At 43.5% G+C, this 17,543-nt stretch overlaps 1 protein-coding gene across 1 annotated transcript in view; it reads left to right on the forward strand.

Annotated features, from left to right (window-relative positions):
- Positions 1 to 17,182, forward strand: part of LOC137519378 (collagen alpha-1(XXI) chain-like) — a 128,691-nt gene extending 111,509 nt beyond the window's left edge. Inside the window, exons 27-30 of the mRNA XM_068238334.1 lie at positions 10,150 to 10,204; positions 10,730 to 10,921; positions 11,087 to 11,164; positions 16,386 to 17,182. Coding sequence (XP_068094435.1) covers positions 10,150 to 10,204; positions 10,730 to 10,921; positions 11,087 to 11,164; positions 16,386 to 16,573 — 513 coding nt within the window. The 3' untranslated portion in view covers positions 16,574 to 17,182. The remainder of the gene's footprint in view (positions 1 to 10,149; positions 10,205 to 10,729; positions 10,922 to 11,086; positions 11,165 to 16,385) is intronic.
- Positions 17,183 to 17,543: the final 361 nt, after the last annotated feature.

Genomic DNA, 17,543 nt, shown 5'->3' on the forward strand with positions numbered 1-17,543 from the left:
ACACAGCATCTCTGCCTGCAGGCCGGTTGACTGCCTTCTCCGCCACCACCAACAGGGTCCAGGACTCCAGGTGGATTCCTGAACTTTTAAGCAGCGGCCGCTAACAAAAACTATAACTATTTTTTTCTGGCACGTGTACATGCCTGCCTAATTTTTCTGGCTGCACTGCGGCTGCAAGAACAAAACAAAAGGCATGTACATGTGTCAATTCCCCTTCGTGATCGTTACTTTGCCGCGGGGAAGGGACTTGTGGATCACAATGAAGCAATGACCGGCTATATGAGTGTGTTGGGGGGCACACCTGACCCAATATAATAAGGTCGTTGCTTCATTGTGGACAGACCAAATTCAATCAGCTGGACAGTCACTGTTGTTCTGTCATTGAGCTACTTCATCCCGGCGACCATATGCGCTTGAAAAACGCCTTCGCCTGCACTATCGCCATGGTGCGCACCAGTCCAGCACGGCCATCACTACACAAACAGCTGTTTGCGGTGCATTACACAGTGAGTTTGGTTTGTCAGTGTGAAGCAGTACAGTAATTACACTACCTGGTTGATGTATACACACGCAAGATGTTTTAAAGCATTTTATGCCTCCAATTTAGCATGCAATGTGATTTCTGCCCTTAAAACCCTGCTCTGCGTCAAATCCGTCATTTTCCCCGGGACTTTTGGCATGTATCCCACTCCGCTATGCCCCCCTCCAGGTGTTAGATCCCTTGAAACATCTTTTCCATCACTTTTGTGGCCAGAATTAGCGTTTGAGGTGTTGAAAGTTTGCCTGCCCATTGAAGTCTATTGCGGTTCGCAAAGGCTGCAGTTTCGTAAACTTTTGCGGAAGTTTGCGTTTGAGGTTCGCGAACCTAAAATCAGAGGTTCGAGCCATCTCTAAAACTAGGCCACATGGTGCTGTGCATCTGCAAAGTTGTATGCCTTATGACCAATTGTGCAAACAGTTTGTATCGGCTGTATATTTACCACTCCTCAATGGAAGGAACCCCTCCGTAGTCCTCAGTAATTGGCAGATGAATAGTAGGTGTAGGTAGGCAGCTAAATGTTTTGTGCGGAATTGTGCCATAAATAGTGGGTGAATGCTGGTCACTTCCTCCTGTATGGATCCAGGGGCGTAACTAGGCCCCACCGGGCCCCCCTGTAGAATTTCAGAGCTCGTGGCCGTTTCGTGGGGGCTGGAGGGATGGCAGCATGAGGGGAAAGCCTTGGCCACAGTCGGCGGGGAGGGGGAAAGCTGGGGGAGAGGGGAAGGGGGGGAAAGGGGGGAAAGGGGAATGGTGTTGGGGGCCCACAGAATCCATCCTGGTGACTAACATTAGCTTATGGCTCAGGAGGTGAGAATGAGCGCATGCCATGGTTCCCAGATTTTGTTGAATTTATCTACCTTGTCCTCAAGGATCGCAGCCATCCTTTCCAGGTCACCCTGCTCTTGACTTCCTTAAATGAGGCGAATTGAGTTCTCCAGGCCCTGGCTATACTTTGTTTAACTGCGACTATAACAAAGTGGGCCAGCACTTGCTGGGATCTATTCAGGGAGGCAATCTCAAAATGTAACAGGGCTATCCAGGGGTCCCTAAAAATTGAGACCTTGAAAAGCTGGCTCAGCAACCTAAAAACTTTGGTCCAGAATCTCCCTAACATAGGGCAGGACCAAAAGGTATGTAGCATGTCCCCAGAAGCGCCACAGCCGCGGAAGCAGAGACCGGAAGTGTTACCCGCCACATGCCTCAACCTGGCGGGAACCCAGTACCATCTGAGGGCTACCTTGTATGCAGACTCTACTATTGCCAGATTTATAGACAGTCTCGAGTAGGTCTTCCAGGCCTCCTTCCATCTGTCTATAGTTTTAGTTTTCCCCAGGTCAGATTCCCATCTGGACACAAACGGATGTGAAAAAGATGCATGAGGTTCGTTGAGGATATTATAGAGAGTGGAGATGGCCCCTTTCCCGCAAGGGTCTTTTATACAAAGATGTTCGAAGCCAGAGATGTCTTATTTGCATGTAACGCAAACGCTCAGAAGGAGGGATTTGATATTTATCAAGCAATTTTTCCCAGGTAAGGATACCGGAACCATCAATTAGGTTGTATATGCATTCCAGGCCATGGTCTCTCCACGACTTGAAACTTAAAGGATTGTCCCTTCCAGGAACAAACATAGGGTTATAAAGGACATCAGGGGTAGTGTGGGAGACATCAGGCCTTTAGAGTACCTGATGTTGTCCCATGTCCTTAAGCAATGATTGAGGACCTTACTCATGTACTGAGGACGGTAAGGCCTTGAGGTCCAGATGGGAGTCTGAACCCACTGAGGTGCACAGTATGAAATGTCAAAATAGGTCCAAAGGGGCATCCTGTCACCCTTGTAGAGGTCCACCAGGTGTACTAATTGTGCAGCTTGGTAATATCGTGATAGATTGGGAACACTCAGGCCACCTTTATCTTTACTAGTGTAAAGGGTGGACTTGGGAACTCTAGATCGTGTGTTACCCCATATGAATTTGAGCAATTTGCTCTGCAGCATTCTGAGAAAGTGAGGGTGGACCTTGATTGGGAGTAGTCTAACATAGTATAAAATCTTTGGAAGCAGGGTCATTTTTATAGCGTTAATCCTCCCTAGCCAGGAGAGATTATAAGCAGACCATTGTGTCAATTGCTGAGAGACCATTTTTGCTAGCGGATAGTAATTTTGAGCAAATAAGGACTCATAAGAGTTGGTTAAATTGATTCCCAGGTAATCTATGTAGTGTGAGCACCACTGAAAGGAGTACTGCGACTTCAAGAAGGCTAGGGTGTCTGTCGGCAAAGTTATACTTAGGGCTTTAGACTTGGCAGGGTTAATTGTTAAACCAGAGGCCTGGGAAAATCTAGAAAGCAGTGACAGCAGCTCAGGGATGGAGGAAGCAGGCTCTGAGATGAATAGAAGTAAATCATCAACAAATATATTCGTCTTATGTTGTACTCCTGCTAGATCCACTCCAGAAATTGCTTCATTTTGCCTGATCGCGATCACTAAAGGTTCCATAGCTATAATGAAAAGAAGTGGTGAAAGAGGACACCTTTGACGCGTCCCTTTGTTAATATAAAGTAAATCAGAGGTATATCCTGCGTATTGTACTCTAGTCTTGCTGAAAGCCTAGAGTATAACACTCTGATCCAGGTTGAAAAAGATTCTCCAAATCCCCACCTTGCCAAAACCTTAAACAGGTAGGCCCAAGAGACCGTATCAAAGGCCTTGTAGATATCCAGGGCCAGACACAACCCAGGAATCCTTCTGGATCGCATCAATTCGATGACTTGCATTGCCCGCAGCGTGGCATGTGAAGCCTGGCGGCCCGGAACAAAACCAACCTGGTCCTTGTGTATTATTGAGGCCAGGAATAGGTTGATCCGGGCGGCCAGGATCTTTCCTAACAGTTTAAAGTCTGCGTTTATTAAAGAAATAGGCCTAAATTGGTGAGAATCTAGGGGCTCTTTCTCTATTTTAGGAATCATGGCAATATTTGCATGTAAGAAGTCTACATGAGGATAAACCCCCCTTCTCATCTCGTTAAACGCAGACGCCAGAAAGGGGGACAGCTCAGTTTGGAACTTTTTGTAGAAAAGGTTTGAGTACCCATCTGGATCGGGGGTTTTGGAACTTTTTAGAAACTTAATTGCCAATAGGACCTCTTCCCCTGAAATATCCTTATTAAGATTTTCTACTAGTTCTGCTGAAATAGGAGGTAAGTTAATTGCCTCCAAAAAGGACTCTATAGATTGACTTGTTTGGGATTCAGGACGACTATAAAGAGTGCTTAAAAATTCCTGGAAGGTATTTACCACTATATGGGGATTGCAGGATACTTGCCCATTAGACAAACAAACAGACAGTGTGGGCGGTTTGTAAGATCTATTCTTAAGCCTGTTTGCTAGAAGAGTATGCGACTTTATTTGCCCACCTGTAGTATTTATTCTTTTGCCACCTTAGGGACTTTTCAGCCACCTCTGTCAGGAGAGAGTCTAATTTGACACGGAGAGTATCACAGGCTTTTTGGACGCAACACAAGGTGTGTTTTTCCAGTTCATTTCAGCTTGCTCTAGATCATTGGTGAGATCAGTAATTAGGTTAGCACGTTGCTTCTTCTTGAACGATGCAAAACTTATAATGCGACCACGCAGTGATACTTTAAGAGCTTCCCAAAAGGTTATAGAGGATTGGACCGAGCCAGCATTTTCATCAACATATTCTTCAAGGTAGGAACGAAGTTTTCCCAGAGTCTCAGGATCAGACAGAAGGGAATCATTCATTCTCCAGTTGAAGGATGTCTTTTTAGGATTTAATAAAGAAAGACTGACTTTTAAAGGGCTGTGATCGGACCAAGTTACACTAAGAATCTTTGCAGAGCAGACATTTGGAAGGAAATGTTGCTTCAAGAAGAAATGATCAATTCTGCAAAAACTATCATGCGGGTGTGAATAAAACGTAAAGTCATTTGTGGTTGGGTGTAATTCTCTCCACGTGTCGATTAGACCCTGGGATTTAAACAAAGTGGCTATTACTGAGGGGTGGGGGGATCCAGGGCTTTAAAAAGGGGAAGGAGTGCTCGTGGGACGGGATCTGTCTAAGGTGTCACTCAAGACCGCGTTAGTGTCCCCACACAGAATCAGGACCCCCGCACTGTGATCATTAACAACCTGGATCAAGTGTGATAAGAACCTATCCTGAAATCTATTAGGGGCGTAGTAGGACACCACAGTAAGTGCGGTGTCATACAACGTCCCGGTTAGCAAAAGATATCTCCCTGTGGGATCCGCCAACTGCTTAGTGCATTTAAAGGGAAGGCCACGCCTGAAGGCTATGGTAACCCCCCTCACTTTCTCTGAGAGCACAGAAGGGGCAAGAGTCACGTATGCGTGGGACAGAATCTGAACCACCAGTACGGATTTCAAGGGGGAGACGGCCTCCTCCAACTGCACAATGCTTACAATAACTAAAGGGCAATTTCAGATTACCAGAACTATCTACTAAGAAAAAATGCATAACAGAAAATCACCCCAAAAACACTTGTACCCACCCCCATAATACAGCTAATCAAACCCTCATAAAAAAACTAAGCAAACAATCAAGAACAGTCTACTTATTAAAGCACGCACATAACTGACACGGGCATGTATTTCAACTACTCGAACCTCTGGAGAGAAAGCATGTCCTACAGCCAGGGGCCGTGTGTTCCAAAGAGCTCCATCAGAGCTAGTGCAGTAATATAATGTCCACTGGGAACTAAGCCAAGATAGCTCAAAAGCAAGTTCCAGCAAACGGGCATATAACATTGAGCAATAGAGTTTACGGTGCCAAGGGCCAGAGTCCGGGTAACACGGGACAGAGGTTTGGCAGAGAAACTCCTCGGGAAGTAAAGAAAGTTAGAGGAAAAACAAATTAGTCACCCATCCTTCTGGTTGTATTATATCACCCCGGATCGGACAGGTGAGATGGCGAAAGGGAAGCTTGACGTTTTTGGTTCGCTTCGGCTTCACAGTCTCCTAGGGAGGGTGAGAAGCTGCGGAATGTTGACTTGGAGTGAGCGAACCCGCAGGCAGGCAGAGTCGTAGTTGCTCAAATTTTTGCTGGGCCTCGTCCGGAGAAGCAACGGCTACTTGTTTATTCTTATAGGTGAACTGCAGCTTAAAGGGGAAGCCCCATTTATACTTAATTTCTTTGTTCTGGAGGATTTGAACAAAGGGCTTCATTGCTCTTCTGCGTTGCACTGTAGCTGGAGCAAGGTCTGCAAAAAGTTGGTATTTGCGCTCCTGGAACTGGAGCTCCTCCTTGTCTCTAGCTGCTTTCAGGAGGGCTTCTTTGGTGTTGTAGTAAGTCAATTTGACTATAATGTCTCGCGGTGGGCCCCCAGGTTTCAGAGGGGTTAATGCACGGTGAATTCGATCGAACTCTAGACGCTCTATAGGAATCGCCGAGTCCAATTCCTGAAAAAGGGCCGTGACTGTGGAGGTTAAAGGGGAACTGAAGAGAGAGGTATATGGAGGCTGTCATGTTTATTTCCTTTTAGACAATACCAGTTGCCTGGCAGCCAGTGCTGGTCGTAATGGAGAAAGCTACGCTTACGGATCATTACGCGTAATTTTACGCTATTACGCATTACGAAATTACGCTTACGGCATAGACATTCAATTTCGGAACATGTCTGTAATTACGCATAGCACTTACGCAATTACGCGTAAGTATACCGTAATTCAGGTTATTACGTTATAGGCTTACGCGTAAAATCCTACTAGCAATTAATGCGTAAGGTCATGCTGCCAAGCGGAAAAGTTGACGCATGGATCAATGTTAGGTAGCCGCCGACTTTAAGGGTTAATAGCAAAGCCCCCTTAAGTGCTAAGAGCCTCAAATTTGGAGAATATATTAAGGAGATCAGAAGGAATAAGAGGAAATCAGAATCAAATCAGAAGGAACCCCATTGGTCTGCTAAGGACCAATGGGGTCCTTGGAGCCCAAATACAAAGATGCTTTCGAGAGCTCTGAGCTAATATAGCTCAGAGCTCTGTCGGGTGAAGGGACGCTAAGTCCCCGCCGGCTCCGCTGCCCTCCCCGCCTCTCCCACATGTCACCTACATGTCACCTATATACATGTATATGGGTGACAGGTGTGGGCGGAGTGGACGGCGGGAGCCGGCGGGGACTAGCGTGTATGCGGCGGCCGGCGGGTGAGCGGCGAGTGACGTCGGGTGCGGTGGTGTTACAAAGTAACAAAGTTGTTACATTGTAATAACTTTGTTACATTGTAACTGATTAGTATATTTCCGAGGATATTGCGTGGGAACTGGCTTTTAAAGGGACAGGTAAGTATTAATGGTTAATTAAGAATATTAAAGGACTTTTTTCGTGGTTATGTTTTTTGTTCAATTAAAATACTTTTTCTATGTGTTTGTGTGTTTATTTACTTTTAACTCTTAAAGGAAATGGGTAAGGGGTACAAGTACCTCTATACTCATTTCTCCTGGGAGGGGGGGTGGGCATCTGGGGGACCCCTTTTTAAAGGGGACTCCCAGATGCCACCATGAACCCCTCCCCAGGAAATCGCGGCCTCCACCTCCACCGCCCATCGGAGGTGGAGAAGAGCCCCTTGTCCTTGGATTGGACAAGGGCTCGGAGGGGGAGGGGAAAGCTTGGCTGCCCCTCCCCTTCCGAGACCCCCCAATCCATGGACCATGCGGGCTGGTATAGTCAGGGTGCGGAGCCCCACGCGGCCGGTGCTCCGCATTCTGGCTATCCCAGTCTGCATGGGGGACAAGGGGTTAAAGAGGTCTGGGAGGAGGGACCCCACGTCGTTTTTTTTTTATATTTCCCACACTCAGAACGAAGTAAGTAAAACTCTTCCCACTTGGGGGAATCTATGAAAATAAAACACTATTGTTACCTGTGCAAAAAAAACTGACATTTTCTGCATTTAAAAGACATTTTCGCCCTTGAAACTTAAAAATCGATTTTCTCAAAAACTATAGGGTCTTTTTGAAAAAAAAATGTTTCCTCTTATTCCCACTGATCCCCTTAATATACCCTGTGAATTTGGTGTTCCTAAATTTTAAGCAGGCTTTGCTATTAACCGTTAAAGTTGGCGGGTTTTTAAATGTATATATTTTTCCTTTGAAACTTTAACATCGATTTTCTCAAAAACTATAAGGTCTTTTTGAAAAAAAAAATTTTCCTTTTTATTCCTTCTGATCTCCTTAATATATTCTCCAAATTTGAGGCTCTTAGCACTTAAGGGGGCTTTGCTATTAACCCTTAAAGTCGGCGGCTTTTTTATATTATACGGGAGCATAATATTACGCGATTACGGCAGACTGTGTAATTTCAATGGGAGTTTACTGTCTTACACGTAATTTGTTACGCGTAAAACGTAACCCCACGGTCTACGCGTAATTAATTACGCGTAATACCGTAACCTTACACGTAACGCTTACGCTGCATTTGTAGTGAATTACGATGCGTAATTACGTTAATGCGTAATTTCGGCCCAGCACTGCTGGCAGCCCTGCTGATCCTCTGCCTCTAATACTATTAGCCATAGCCCCTGAACAAGCATGCAGCAGATCAGGTGTTTCAGTGGTTTAGACTTATAAGTCTGATCTGACTAGACTAGCTGCATGCTTGTTTCTGGTTTTAATCAGATACTACTGCAGAGAAATAGACCAGCAGGGCTGCCAGGCAACTGGTATTGATTAAAAGGAAATACACATTACAGCCTCCATATACCTCTCTCTTCAGTTCCCCTTTAAGTCCTCAATTGACTCCGGGAGCCCCCTGATCCTCAGGTTGCCCTGCCGGGCCCTGTTTTCAAAGTCCTCCATTTTTAATTGCGAGTGTAGGGCGTCAGTTTGTGATATCCCTATATCTTTTTTGTGAGCGTCTAACACCACATCTGTCTTGTCCGCTCGTCGCTCTAAATCACTGGTTCGAGTACCCAGCTCTCTAATCTCTTTTTTAAGCTGTGAGGTTATGCGGGTCGTGGCTTCATTCAGCTTGCGCTGCAGGATCTGCTCGAACTGGTCAAGCATCGCTTGATCTCTAGAGTCTGGTTTAGACTGACCTTTCACAGCTGGTTTGCCTTTAGTAGTACTCCTGGTAGACGAGCGGAGTGATGAGACGCTGCTGTCGTCTGACATCCGATGTGGAGATTCCTCACGCTGCTGCTTATCAGTCGCCATCTTAGAGGTCATGCTGGGAGCGTCTCCTGCAAGGATGTTATCGTCTTTCTCCTGCACACACCTTAATAAATCAGGCTGAGCTTATTGTCGGAGGTGCTACCAACTGCAATTAGCTTCCAGGGTCAAAAAGCTGTATGAGGTGGGACTGATAGCCGTTTATGCAGCCAGAGGGAGCAGAGCAAGGCTAGACTACGACCATCTTCCTCGGCTGCCGGCCAAGCCCCCCTGCCCACACTATATCTAGCTGGAAGGGAGCGCAGAGGGGAGAGCCCAGAGGTGAGGGAGAGGGGGGGAACTTCCTCTCTCCCCGCCGACTGTGGCCAAGGCTTTCCCAGTCAACAGTATGCACAGGGGTGTCTGCGGGCTTCAGGTAATGATTAATATTGTGGGGAGTTCCTATGGCAGGAGGGGTCACCAATCCTCCCAAACATCCAGTCAGTCCACGCAATTCCCACAAGGAACTTGACAAAGGGCACCTCGCCCGAAACGTTGTGCTGGAGGTGATATGCTGTGTATACTCGTGTAACACTTCAATAAATGGACATCGTTGGATAAGTATCCGCTAAGGGTTGAGTTCCTTGTGGGAATTGCGTGGACTGCCAAGGCTTTCCCCTCATGCTGCCACCCCTCCAGCCCCCACAAAACGGCCCCGAGCGGGGCAACTATGCACTAATCCCAAATCAAAATAAATTGAATGCAAACTGATACACATTAATGCAGCTAGCCACAAGTAGACTTACATTTTTGCTGCAACCGAATTGACTAGCTGCATAGATGTGCAGAGCCCATACATGGGCAACTTACACAACTTACATTCAACACAGATGCAGCAATGGAGGATGTTGGCTTCAAAAACAGCCTTTGCACATATTGTTCAATATTAGTCTCTTCCACGATGATGACGTGCCCTCTCGGAAGAGACCTAACACTAACTGATAATTAAACATAGTTAAAACCTGGTGCTGCTCTTTGAATATTGTCTATTCTTGTTTAGACGATAGTTCTTACCGATCTAATGTTATATACTCTGTTCATGTATTTCTTGTACACTCCTCATTTTATAAAACTCAATAAAAAATGATTGAAACAAAAAACCTGGTGCCGCTGGCCCATAAATGGTCTACACATTTTTTTCCAAAGAAGAGCAAGAAATAGGCAGCGCTCCAAGGCTGCAAATGAAATTAAACAAACAGAGTACAAACTACCTCCACAACTATAGGTACCCCTCACTGTACAGTGCGCATTCCTGGGTTTCTGGCTGAAATGACTGTATGCCACCAAGTCTTGTATCGTGAAAATGATTAGAATCCATCAAGATAACCAGTATTTTAATGGATCTTTGTTAGTGTCAAGAACAAGCTTCAGGCAAGAGAAACAAACTTCAATGTTACCAGTCTAATAATGTTACTTTCTTTTTTCTGCTTCAGGGTAGAGCCTTAACAGACGAGCACATCATGAAGCTCTGTAGCAACGTGTTACGTGGTAAGTTGTACTTAGGTACAAGAGAGATTTTGTTACGTGTAAGTTGTACTTAGGTACAAGAGATTTTGTTTACATTTCACTGCAAACTGAAGTAATTCTGGGTGATGCAAACTAGTCATCGTAATAAAGTCCCTCATCACACGTTATCTACAGTGAAAACTGCTTGTTAAATGTTCCAGTAGTTCCCGACCAATGGAGTAACTACAATTCATGGGGAGTCCCAGCAAAACCTTGATGGGGCCCCCCAATGCTCATACCCCTTTCTTTGCCTCCCCTTTTGCTCTTCCCTGTAGTCATATATCCAACTCAAGCTGACAGATAAGTAGAGGATAAGATTACTTGGTCAGCAGCTCCAGAGACATGAGCGTTATCTTCAAAAGACAGTTAAGTGGTGAGGTATCCTTATTAATCCAGCAGGAGGTGTAAAACACTTTCCTAAATTAATTGAAATGCATTCTGGAGTATTTCTTTACATGTATATATGCTCTAATTACAGTATGTTTAATTCACTTATTTAATTTCTAGCCCAGTTACCATCCTTACTTCAAAATGTTCCAACTCCAAGCTGCCAACCATGTGAAGGAAAACCGGGTTTACCAGGAGTGCCAGGTGCCCAAGGCCAGACTGGTGAAAAAGGACCTCCTGGGTACCCTGGAAGAGGAGGCAGATCTGGCTACCCTGGGGCTCAGGGGTTGCCTGGACCACAAGGATTAAAGGGTAATATTGGATGTAATTACATAATGATGCAGTTCTGTGGACACTTTTTAAATTCCCCAAACTATTTCTATTGAACAACTTGCATATGTACTATAGCATTGATGTTACATAAATTAAATATACAAACACATTTAGACTTCTATAGTGTATTTTTATTTCTTAAAGGGGAAACAGGACCAAAAGGAAGTAAAGGTTCCAAGGGAGAACGTGGCATAGGACAGCCCGGTCCATCTGGACCTTCAGGTAATTGACATACATTTATTATTAAACTTTATTTATACTGCTCTAACATATTATGCAGCACTGTACAATAGACAGAGGAGACATTACAACTTTAAACAAACCCATACAGGGACATTACAGCATTAAACAATGATACACAAAATAGTGATGTAAAAATATAAGGATAAATATATACAATCCATAAAGATATCATCTAATATCATCTGAATGAGGATACTTTGTACAAACCGGATCTACATGAGGGGATATAGTTATAGTTGTAGATTGTTGTTATTAGTAGTTAGCCATTAAGGCGTAATATATGAATATATAAATTCACAGCTTCCTATGTTATTGTTAAAATCTCAGATGAAAGATCTTACCCCCAAAAGCTTGCCATTTTCCTTATTAGAAATATTCACAGCAGTTTTAACCTAAGAATACTCATATTATTGGTACATTCCTTTTTATAATACCAACCTATAATATACCTAATACCCCTGGACATTTCTTACGAACAACTGAGTAAAATATCTTTTTTTTTTTCTTATCAATGTGGTAGGTAGGTCACTGACCACTGCTCCTACCATCTAGTGTCACTGGGGGGCTATCTGAAGCGCCGTCCAACCCTAATTTTTGGTGTAGTGGACAGAGCTTCTTTTTTTTGTCCCTCTGAACAAGTAAGAAATAGTACAAGGGTGCCAAAACCAATTCCGGGTACGATCCACCGGGTGTACTTGGCGATAATAAATTCTGATTCTGATTTATCTATTTTAAAGTATACTCAAATTATTGGTTGAATGGACTTGTTTGAATCTGTACCACTACTATTTGCTGTACAAGATAATATAATACTAAGTTTAATTGTAAAAAACAACCTTCAAGATGTATAATTGCTGACCTGTAAAAATCTTGATTCTGAAATAAAAAAAAATTATGATAAAAAAATATAAGGATAAATATAACAGACAATGGTGGTGGAAAAGAACACATGAGGAGGAAGGCCCTGCCAAATAGGTTTAAAAATCTAAGGGATGGGGAAGAGGGGCACATAAGGGGGTGGGGGGTGGGGGAGGTATGTCTAAGGGAGGAGGTTGGAACTATGAAGATGGCATGTAAGCAATGGCGAACGGTTGTGTCTTTAAGCCCGGCTTGCATGTCATCACAGGCTGGCTAGGCAGATTGAGAATATTTGTCACTGACCTTTAAAAAAGTGTGTTACTGAAAAGTACGGAGAAGAGGAAAGGAGAAGAAGGAAGGGAATTAAGTGCAGGTGGCCTTCCAGGCAGACAGGATGGAGTAAATTGCTAAATGGTTGTGCAGGTTAGTTGTAAGAGGATGGGATGATGTGCATGTAGAACAGGGTTCAGTGCCGGGAAGTCCTGCAGACAGGTGTTTGATTGGTGCTTGCTGCAAAGGAAGAGAAGGCATGAAGTGCTAGAAGATTCACTAATGCTAAGTGGAAATGGTGGGGTTAAATGTTGCACTGTTCAAGCAAAGAAAAGGTTAAAGACACAATGTTGTGAAGTAAGAGAGGGCTTGAAATGTTGGGTGGCTAAGCGGACAGAGAAGGAATAAGTGCTGTGTGGCAGAAAAGGAGTTAAATGCTGAGTGGTGTAACCAGGCAGAGAGAAGGTTAAACTTGGTGCATAAAGTCATTATACGGTTCACAGCCGAAATGATTGTTCATCATTTATTTTATCAACTTAATGTCTGTACACGTATCCCCTGCCACTGTCAACCTTTCCAGGCAGGATACGTGTGGGATAGCTGAATTTATACATGCCAATGAACTCTAGGTATAAAAACTAAGATAACCAATGCTACCATCAGCTCACACCCTTTCAGATGGCTGAACTGCACGCCTATTGGGCTGCTGCCCATAAACACCATTTCGGGTGCAATTTAAATGCATTTAAATGGCAACGTTTGTAACATCACAAGTACAAAACAACAATCGATTGCGCTCACCCTGAGACCAACACCAATCCCATCCAATTCAGGTCTGCAGCACTCCTATTGAATATGCTACAAGCACATTTAGTTAAATCTAGTGTTTATATTAGAGTGGTGGTGGAGGTGGCCCAACAGAAACACAGAAACACTGTTTGCTTATGCAGGGAGAGAAATGGTTGAAGTCATACATGAAAAACAAGTTCTTTGTGAGAATCAAGCAAGGTCTGTGCTATCTATCCTTACTACTAACCCAGAAATGCAAACTACTAACTCAGAAATGCAATGAGGTACCTCAGTAAACAACATTAAAATGCATGCAGTAGAAAAGTGCTGGCCATGCACAAATTTCACAAGACATGCAAACATAGAGCATTGTGCCAGATTCTGGAGCTCTTAAAGAACAACTGCGGTGACATGATGAGATAGACAAGTGTATGTGCAGTGCCAAGCACACAAATAACTGGGCTATGTTCCTTTTTTTCCTTTCTCTGCCTGAAAAAGTTAAACATCGGGTATGGAAGTGACAGTTTCTGTCTGGGTCGGGACTGGGTCGAACTGGGTAAGACTATGCCATAACCCTCTCTGATAAGTAGTTACGGCCATAAAACACTTTCCTGTCAGTAAATGGCTTCTGAGAGCAGGAAAGAGATAAAAAGGGTCCATTATTCATAGATTTGAGCTCTAGCATACTACAATGAAGGTGTCACAGAGCAGAGACAATGAAACAGTACAAACTTAAGAACTGGCTTTAACTATAAAATAAAACTGTGGGATATCTAAAAAAGTCATTTTTAGGAGACTGAGGATAGATACAATTGTTTTTCTCATCAGTTTATTTTCATCTCAGGTGTCCATTGAGGAGCTCATGCAGTACTGTAAATATATATACAGACTCATCTAGGAAAATCCTTCACCAGTTTACTCTTGTTCCTACGCTCTGCATGTAAGCTGGGAAGCACATTTGCATTACGTTCCAGCTGTAATACCCTATTGAGCCCAGCAGGTGGCATTTGCACTCTCCACCAACAGAACTCTGCCTTCCACTGGAAAAATAAAAGAGGATTCTGGTTTTCTGCTAAATATAGTTGAGAGATGGCTAGCAAAGCAGCCAGACAGCTACATGCTAAATTTTATTTTAACAAACAAGCTACTCAGATCCACTAGTTGCCTAGCATTTGTAAGAATCTGATTCCCCGCAAAGAGATTGTTATTATAGTAAAGTTTTATCACTGAATCACAGCTTTTTGCCTTATTTATACACATAGCCATAGGTGCTTGCCTCTTCAAATCTATGTACATAAGTTCATTACGCCCTGGCTGATCAATCTCTCCGAATTGATATTTGATTTAACAGTGATCGGTTCCGACAAAACACTACACAATAGATTTCAGGAGAAAGTGAACCTCCAGTCTAAAAATCTACTCAGCAGCACTGAAAAGACTTGGTGTTTCTTTAGTTTCACAGTATCAGAACTTTGTTTTTCTTACCTAAGCCTAATTTTTACAGAAGGTAAGCTCCGCCCCATCAAAGAAAACTGCCTGGGCATTTATCCCTTGATGCTGTGCAAAGCATGATGGGATTTCCTATGCTGTTGTTCTCGTTGCCTAGCAACTGGGAGGCGTGATCAGGACACAGGACAGTTGGAACTGTGTCTCATACTCCCTGTCACCTCCTTTTAACCAAAAAGATGGCTCCCCTCATGAAATCAAACATTTGCCTGTTTCCCTTTTTAAACAGGGTGGGTAAGAGATTATATTACCTATCTATTTTAATTAACATAACTAATGCACCTTAATGACAGTATGTTTGTTTAGGCCTAAGTTCCTCTTTAAACATTCATCAAACCACAAACTCTGCACCACTCAATACAGTGCAGCGTTATATGCTCTTCAATCCCTCACCACGTCTCCTTCCCCCACTCCCTGAATAATTTTCAACGTTTCTGATTACTTTTTTGATTGATAAACAGAAACTGATTGATTAGATATATTCATTCACTAAACTGAGGTAATCAGAGTAACGTGTGTAAAGTCATGTATGCATTCTGCTGTACTCATTTTGTAGTAAGACTTTACGGATGTTATTGTGATTAGTGCAGTTTAGTGAATATACCCCATTGAAGGAAATAGATATCCATCACATTCAGTCAACTTAATTGAATTAGTAAGAAAAAAAGATACGTGTGAGTCTAGCTTTGGTCCGGGACACTTTGTATTGAGTGTCAGGCTGAGTTGCTGTCTGAGCACGTTACTAATAACAAGCGTTCATATAACTGTGACCTATCGATGGTGCCTGTCAGTGGAAATGATTCCAAGAGTCTTTCTTAGCACTATTTCTAGTGAGAACACCTTTGGGAGAAAAAAATGACAATATAATGAAAATGGAACGCATTCAACACATCACCCTGTGTGCCACTGCAAGCACTAGCAGGCCCGGATTTACCTCACAGGAGGCTATAGGCACAAATGCACTGGCAACTTAGACTTTGCCCTCCATGAACCAACAAACCCCCACCAAACCGCACCGCAAGTGTGCTGGCTGGCCCAGCTGTCACTTCTCCCTTACCCTTCATAGGTAGCTACAAGTGCCCCTTATTATTAGGTAGCCAGAAGTAACCTCAACATTAAGTAGCTAGAGGTTGCCCTGACTAATGGGGGATATGGTCAGTGGAATGCCGAGAGCCAGGTGAGTAACCTCTCATTTATACTCTCACCAGGACTCTGCATAGATAGAAGGGATGGTGGTGCCCGGATAGGGGAGTGAGCCGCCTTTCCATCATCAGGCGCCTGCAGACATGTGCCCACAATGCCCTATGGTAAATCTGGCCCTGATCACTAGTGTCATCCAGTGAGGGATATGAATAGGAACCTCCGCTGCAGACTCAGGCTCTCTCCCCCCCCAGTATATTTCCTGCTCACCACAGCATTCATTCAACTTTAGCTTTAAATAAACTGCTGCGCCTCTTTCCTTCTTTCTGTACAAATTCAAAAGTACTGCACATGTTTAAAACCAGACATTTTAATTAAAAAAAAAAAAAAAGGTTTAAAAGTAATGGCCGTACATACAAATGAATAAAAAGCGCATTGATCATCACCAACTTCCTGATCCGCGAGTCATAGCATGCATCAGATGCTCTCTCTTGTCCTCTGTCCTCAGCACATTCAACTCCTATCTCTGCCCTACTGGTTTCATCATTAGATGACTCATCAGGAGCCTTACTGAATTGTAATTTACAGGAAGGGGACTTATTGAATTGTAATGGTGTGCTTTTCTGCTTTCTGGCAGGTTCACCTGGAACAAATGGAATAAATGGAGAAGGCCTCATTGGACCTCCTGGAAATCCAGGAAAAAATGGCATACCCGGAATGCCAGGGAAACGAGGATTACCGGGAACCACTGGAGTCTGTGACCTATCCACCTGTGTCTCCTATGGAACAGTAGAGGATCCATTTAGAAAAGGACCTAATTTCTGAAGCAACAATTTCTTTTCATTTGTATTTCTAAGATCCTGATGATAATCTCAAGAAAGGGGATTATACCTTCCTACTGCAATGTACAGCAGAAGTCTGTACAGCATACGTTTTTGCACTGAAATCAGCATTTCCTCTAATTTTGAAGTAGCACAAGTAAAATGCTTCCCCTTAAACTATTAAGGGTCATATCAGTCTGGCAACTGAGTTAAGAGTCAAAGCAAGGTGTAGCTGTGACTAGACTTCATTGCATTTTTATTAAGTTGACAGCAGTCTCTAGAACTACTCACAGTAACTAGCTACTATAATTAGTGACCAGTGAGGAATTGCTAGTGACTTCGTACATGGCCTCTAGGCTGGCTACAATTGTATATTTTGATATTTAACTACAAAGTAGTTACAAATGCCATAATTATAGTTTATATTATTTTTAAAATGTTTCAAGTTTTAAATAAAATATTGGACATAATATAGATAAACCCCTACCCTCTAGTGGTGTTACTAATACATATGTGTCTATAGATGATTTAGATAAACCCCTACCCTCTAGTGGTGTTACTAATACATTTGTGTCTATAGATGATTTTGAATAAATCTGAAGTGGAGGTGGAATGGATCTGATTTATTTTTGCAAAAACACTAGAGTGAACGTAGACCAATTTCCCAGGACAGCTAACCAAAACCCTTGTATCTTTTCACATCTGAAAACTGGCTGGTTACTCTGGGCCCTTTGTAACTCTTTTAGGGCTCTTTCGCAAGTGCTGTGTTGACAACAGTCTGCCTGTCACTTGCTCTTGTGGATCTGCCAGGCGCTTGCAGTTACCTGCAAGCGTATGGTGCTGGCAGAGGGCTGGCGCCTATCCACTGCATGTTGATTTGAGCAGGCCAGGTGGCAGCTGCTTTCCCGAATCTACATTAGGTGGTTTCCTGCTGCTCTTTAACATCACCATGGGCCATATGCAATTCCCTTTTT

This window comes from Hyperolius riggenbachi, chromosome 5 (genome assembly GCF_040937935.1).
Source record: "Hyperolius riggenbachi isolate aHypRig1 chromosome 5, aHypRig1.pri, whole genome shotgun sequence".
NCBI lineage: Eukaryota > Metazoa > Chordata > Amphibia > Anura > Hyperoliidae > Hyperolius > Hyperolius riggenbachi.